Source organism: Callorhinus ursinus, unplaced genomic scaffold, assembly GCF_003265705.2.
Source record: "Callorhinus ursinus isolate GAN/ISIS: 27379988/994484 unplaced genomic scaffold, GSC_fseal_2.0 scaffold17, whole genome shotgun sequence".
NCBI lineage: Eukaryota > Metazoa > Chordata > Mammalia > Carnivora > Otariidae > Callorhinus > Callorhinus ursinus.
The window spans coordinates 14,858,228-14,864,279 of NW_027397079.1; the positions used below are offsets into that span (position 1 = coordinate 14,858,228).

The 6,052-nt window shown below is 45.0% G+C and overlaps 1 protein-coding gene across 2 annotated transcripts; it reads left to right on the forward strand.

Moving 5' to 3' along the window:
• Positions 1 to 1,358: 1,358 nt before the first annotated feature.
• On the forward strand, positions 1,359 to 4,813 carry CDKN2AIP (CDKN2A interacting protein). 2 transcript variants are annotated; one of them, XM_025886229.2, is made up of 3 exons: positions 1,359 to 1,951; positions 2,396 to 2,495; positions 2,959 to 3,096. In XM_025886229.2, exons 1-3 carry the CDS (start codon positions 1,680 to 1,682, stop codon positions 2,965 to 2,967), a joined length of 381 nt encoding a protein of 126 aa, XP_025742014.1. In that variant the 5' UTR covers positions 1,359 to 1,679; the 3' UTR covers positions 2,968 to 3,096. The 2 variants fall into 2 exon arrangements, with proteins under 2 accessions (XP_025742014.1, XP_025742013.1); XM_025886228.2 differs by having other exon boundaries at positions 1,370 to 1,951; positions 2,396 to 2,526; positions 2,959 to 4,813.
• The last annotated feature ends 1,239 nt before the right edge of the window (positions 4,814 to 6,052 follow it).

The window sequence follows — 6,052 nt, forward strand, 5'->3', positions numbered from 1 at the left end:
GTGGGAACAAGAAAATAAGTGAGAAAATTCTTGGCTTAAAATGCACACAGATTCTTTTACTTGCCATCTTCCCCCATGCCAGAGAATTCATGAAAGCAAAACCCGTAACATTTCTTGTCTTTTAAATTGCCAGATTTCTGCGGCCTTTCACCCCTCTCAAGTTTCAGAAATTTTCAGTGAAAAGGAGGAAAGAACAAAATTAGAAGCAAAATCCTAAGCTTCAAAACTCCTTTGTGCCTGTTTTTACGAAGTTTCACTTGGTATAACAGAAAAGTGGGCAGTATTATTTTCATGTAACAGTTGGACGTTCATTATTCCAGCATGTATATAAATTACGTTTAAAAAAATCTTATCCAATTTAAGTTACTTTTTTGGCTTGCTTATTCTGATTCAAGCGTTTTTGAATTAAAGTCCACAAACATGTAATGGAAGGAAAATTTCTTTTTTACTTCGTAATTTATCATTATTGCACAGCACTTATTTAACTTACTAAAATGTATTGATCTTGAAAACACAAATACCTGATATTGGAAGCGTAACGATAAGCAAGCCGGCGCTCCTAACTGTGGACACTATAAAGTAGGAAAAAAAAAAAAAAAGGCAAGAAAAAAAAGCTCTAAGGGGGCAAGGTTTGGGGCACTTTTCCATGCTGCCTCCTGGCTATTTGTCCAGTTGGGGGTTAGTGTTTGTTACTCTACGGGAACACTACGATCGTCCTCGGCGCAGTTGTTTTTGACCAAAATCCCAGGCGAGAGGAAGCCGGGATCGCCTGGGTTGCGCGCGGGGAACCAAACCCAATCCTGGGGGGCAAGGGCGAGTTTCAAAGACGACTCCACGGGCCGCGGCGAACTGGATTAATCGTCTGACCTTACTATCATCATCATTACTATCTAACATGTTAACTCTTTAACATTCCTAAATGCCCCGCGTCCGGGACGGCCTCTGAAGGCTCCGCTCGTCCACATTCGAAACAGCGCGGAAAGCTGTTTCCCGACAGGACCAAAAGATGGAGGCGCGCTTTTGTTTATTTCGGCCCCCGCTCAAAACAAGCGTCTGCGGGCCAGAGCGCGCACACCTCGCCCTCGACCCGCGCCTTGGGGTCCGCGAGGACGCGGCGGCACGCGGGCACTTGGCCCGCCCCGGCCCGGCTGCCCTCCGCCGGCCCGGCCTTCCGGGCCTCCACGCCCCGCGCCGCGGCGGGCCCGCGGAGGGAGGGAGGCGGCGGGAGCGCGCGCGGCGTCACAAAGCCGAGCCGGAACGTCGAGGTGGGCGCCGGAGACCGGGGCGCCCCGGGCGAACCCACTTGCGGCCCGCCCTCGCGGGCGGGGAGGCGCGAGCGCTCGCTGCCCCCCCCTCCCCCCGCTCCGCCCCCGCCGGGCCCGGCCGCTGCGTCGCGGCCGCCCGGGCGCCGCAAAGCGTCTTGGGAGAGCCGGCTCGCGCCGGAAGGACGCGCGGGCGCTCGGCGGCGGCGAGGTTATAAAAGGGAAGGAGCCGGCGGCGGGCGGAAGTGGGCGGTTCAGCTGCTCCGGGCGCTGTTGTTTGGCGTTTGGGCCTCCCGAGGGGCGTTCTGTGGAGGGCCGCCGGTGCAGGCCGCAGTGACAGGGCCGCTCGCACCCGCGCACCCCGCCTCTTTCCCGGTGCAGCGTCTGCTCGCGGCCTCCGCGACCTGCAGGCCCAACATGGCGCAGGAGGTGTCGGAGTACCTGAGCCAGAACCCGCGGGTGGCCGCCTGGGTGGAGGCGCTGCGCTGCGACGGCGAGACTGACAAACACTGGCGCCACCGCCGAGAGTTTCTGCTCCGCAACGCCGGGGACCTGGCCCCGGCTGGCGGCGATGGCGCCGCTAACGCGGAGGACGCTGCCGACGCCGAGAGCGGGACCCGCAGTCGGCAGCTGCAGCAGCTCGTCTCCTTCTCCATGGCTTGGGCGAACCACGTCTTCCTCGGGTGCCGGTGAGTGAGGAAGCGTCCCTGACCAGCTCTCCGCGTTTTGTCTGCCGCCCCCGGACTGGGGCCCGGAGCCTCCGCGGGGAGGGGGGAAGTTGTGAAGCGCGGGAATCTGCGGGACTGGCTGCCCTCTAAGGGTGAGAAGGGCGTCTCTGCCAAAAGCCGACATGATTAACAGCCTACTCCGGTTGGGCGGGGGGGGCGGCTGGTGGGGTTGTTGGTTGACAACGCGCTCGTGGTGGACGCCGAATCTAAGGATTGGTGAGGAAGGACCCCGCCTCCCAGGCCCTGGAGCATTTGTTTCTGGGGTTCCAGGAAACAGAAAGTTCCTGGCGGTTGGTAGACTTTCTTGATTACAACCAGGAAATGCAGTTCCTGTGGCCTGTTTTTGCACACCCGAAATAGGAGCTTAGAAAAAACACTTTTTAAAAGTGTCTTTTTCTTTTTCAGGTACCCACAAAAAGTTATGGATAAAATACTTAGTATGGCTGAAGGCATCAAAGTGACAGATGCTCCAATCCATACAACAAGAGACGAACTGGTTGCCAAGGTGAAGAAAAGAGGGATATCGAGTAGCAATGGTTAGCAGATCATAGATGTGAACATACATAGGAGTTTAGAACATAAGTTTGATATCATTAGGAATTGCTGTTACTACTAATTTTTTAACAAGCCAGAATTTTTACAATGTTATTAATCAAGTTGGAATGTTAAACCTAAATTATGTGTCTGTGTGTTTTAGGCCCTGATTTTGATAGTTTCCTTTGACTGCTTTAGATTTTCAAGTGTCAAATGTTGTCTATGCTGTTGATCTTTTTAATATTAGAAGTTAAATGATGTCATTCAACACTGTTTTAAGAAATTAATGACGTTATTCCACACTTTTTAAAGAAATTACTAGCCCTGAAATATTTTTGCCTTGTGTCTTTATTTTAACAAGTATCTGTCTTGTAAATTTTCAGCTGATATGTATGAGCTAGACTTAGTCACATGTCTGTTTTCCTTCTTTTTAGAAGGGGTAGAAGAGCCAGCGAAGAAACGAATCATCGAAGGAAAAAACAATTCTGCCGTTGAGCAAGATCATGCAAAAATCTCTGCCAAAACAGAACGTGCGTCAGCTCAGCAGGAAAACAGCTCAGCATGTACAGGGCCATCTACGAAATCAGAGAGTAGTGGGAACTCCACTCGAAGCTCTGGCACCTCGAGTCAGAATAGCTCTACAGGTGATGGAGATCGGTCTCTCTCCAGCCAAAGCAGCAGCATTTCCTCTCAGGTAACAGCGGCAGGGTCTGGAAAAGCTTCTGAATCAGAAGCTCCAGAGAAACATGGTTCAGCATCGATTGTTTCTTCGTTGTTGAAATCCAGTGTGAATAGTCATGTGACCCAATCTACTGATTCCAGACAGCAAAGTGGATCACCGAAAAAGAGTGCTTTGGAAGGCTCGTCAGTCTCAGCTTCTCAAAGCATCTCAGAGATTGAGGTGCCTTTGTTGGGCTCCTCCGGAAGCTCAGAAGGAGAGTTGCCACTGTTGTCTTCTAAACTTGGTTCAGAGACAGCGTCAGGTGGGTTAACTTCCAAAACTAGTTCAGAGGCAAGTGTTTCACCATCTCTTTCTAAAAATAGTTCCTCATCAGGCACATCCTTACTAACTCCCAAGAGCAGCACATCGACAGGTACATCGATGCTGACTTCCAAAAGCACTTCGCAGGTAGCTGCGTCACTGTTAGCGTCCAAGAGCAGCTCCCAAACCAGTGGATCTCTAGTTTCCAAAAGCACTTCCTTAGCCAGTGTGTCCCAGCTGGCTTCTAAGAGTAGTTCTCAGACTAGCACCTCACAGTTGCCTTCTAAAAGTACTTCACAGTCAAGTGAGAGTTCTGTCAGATTTTCTTGTTGCAAGTTAACCAATGAAGACGTGAAACAGAAACAACCTTTTTTCAACAGACTGTATAAGACGGTGGCATGGAAGTTGGTAGCTGTTGGTGGCTTTAGTCCCAGTGTGAATCATGGCGAGCTCCTAAATGCAGCTATTGAAGCTCTGAAGGCAACACTGGATGTGTTTTTTGTTCCGCTAAAAGAACTAGCAGATCTGCCTCAAAATAAAAGCTCTCAAGAAAGTATTGTTTGTGAATTGAGATGCAAGTCTGTGTATTTGGGCACTGGCTGTGGAAAAAGCAAAGAAAATGCAAAAGCTGTTGCATCAAGAGAAGCACTGAAGTTATTTCTCAAGAAGAAGGTAGTGGTAAAGATATGTAAAAGGAAATACAGAGGCAGTGAAATAGAAGATCTGGTACTCCTTGATGAAGAGTCAAGGCCTGTAAACTTACCGCCAGCATTAAAACATCCTCAAGAGTTACTATAATATGTCCAAAATACCACTGCATATCATGTCTATTTGAAGAGAAAAACTGGCATACTTTTGTATAATATAAAACACAGGCTTTCACAAATTTTGTATTGCTTTTTTCCAGTTTTGCAGAAAATTTACATTCTAGTTCTCTTCACACAGTAGAAGTTGTAAATAATTTATGAATGACAGTACATATTAAAAAGTATGCATTAACAGCATACCAGTATGCTGTTTTATTTGCTGAAGAAAATACTGTCTTCTATTTTTAATGATCCATTAGGTACGATGTGTAGTTCTGTAGAATCTTAAAACTTTTGTACTACTTTCAATTTGGTGAAAATGTATTAAATTGTCTACCATGCTTTTTTTTTTTTTCCTAGCTGAATAAACCTCCACATCAAAGAAAAGGGGACCATAGTATTTGAATGTCTGAAAGTCTGTGAAGCTTAAGGTTTTAAGAATGTTGCCCATAATGTTGAACATGTCTGTTAAGGAATAAAAGAAAAAATAGTTGCCTCAGACTATTTTTATGAGAAGTTGTAAGCATTTTTTAGATATAAAGCAGTATAAAGTACTTAAGGTTATTTTATTCTGAAGTTGTTTAAAATTCACCATGATTTTGACCGCTGCAGATTCTTTAAGTGGGTTAATTTATGTTTGAGGTAAAATACAATTTACACTTTTTCTTAAAGACATAAATGTGGGTTTCTATATTAAGCATATTTTGTGACTACTATTAATAGATTGATTTGTTTAGATATTAAATGCTTTAAGCTATTTTACCTTTTCAAGAAGTCGTGTTTTTTTTCCCCCCCTCTCTAAGTCAGAACCAATTCCTGCAAATGGGCTTCCCACTACTGGTCATTATAAATTACAATCAGGTAATTTTTTCATAGCTGATAGACAACTTTTTATGGATAGAGAAGTTACAGTTTGCAAATCTAGAACTAGTTGAACTGGATGGTTTTTTAAATTTACAAATCTAGACGAATACTGGGAACAATGGAGAACCACGTGCAGCTCGAATGAGCTTGTTCAGTTGAATTACATTTGTTAGTAATGAAATGGAATCCTGTGTCTGTTAGGTGATTCCGACTATTACTCTATTGTATGTTCTGTTTCGTTTTTCTCCAAACTCGGGCCCAAAATGTTATCTTGATGGCCTTTCTTCTGTCTAGCTGCTGCACATGGAGCAGTGGTGGCGATGATGTATAGAGAAGAAAGAAGAAATGACCTTTTTATATGCTAGTTGTATTGGAATAGGAAAATTGAACATAAGTAGCACAATTTTAAGTATGCAGAGGATACTTCTATTTTACATTCTAGAACTAGACAAGGATACGTACTTGAAAGGGTCAGCTTTCGTTTTTACCAGATATTAATGATTGAGTTTTGAGGATGTTTCAGTTAGATACCAAAGTCCATATTCTGTAAATGGGTTGACTTTATATGTTGTGAGAAGCGATAACATGAATGTTATGAAAGCACTTCTGATTACTTTCCTAAGTCTTGGAATGTGTTATTTTGTGGGACAATGATTCCCAGGAAAGTGAGCCAAATACTACAAAGGATAAATTTCTGTAACGTTTCTAATTTAGGTGGTTTGCTAATTTCCTAAATTGGCTTGTTTCAAGTTAGTATAGTTTAAATTATAGTAACCTTTTGATATGGTAGAATTGGAAGTTGCTTAGTGTAAAAACATCGTTTAATTTATAAACATTTATTTGCTATGGCCTTATTAAAAGCTTATAAAATAATAA

What these genes read in the sequence shown, in the direction of transcription:
- CDKN2AIP (XM_025886228.2), top strand. Translation starts at nt 1,680, where the DNA reads ATGGCGCAGGAGGTGTCGGAGTACCTGAGCCAGAACCCGCGGGTGGCC. An exon ending in CACGTCTTCCTCGGGTGCCG is followed by an intron (nt 1,952 to 2,395) that starts GTGAGTGAGGAA and finishes TTTCTTTTTCAG; the next exon opens with GTACCCACAAAAAGTTATGG. An exon ending in AGGGATATCGAGTAGCAATG is followed by an intron (nt 2,527 to 2,958) that starts GTTAGCAGATCA and finishes CCTTCTTTTTAG; the next exon opens with AAGGGGTAGAAGAGCCAGCG.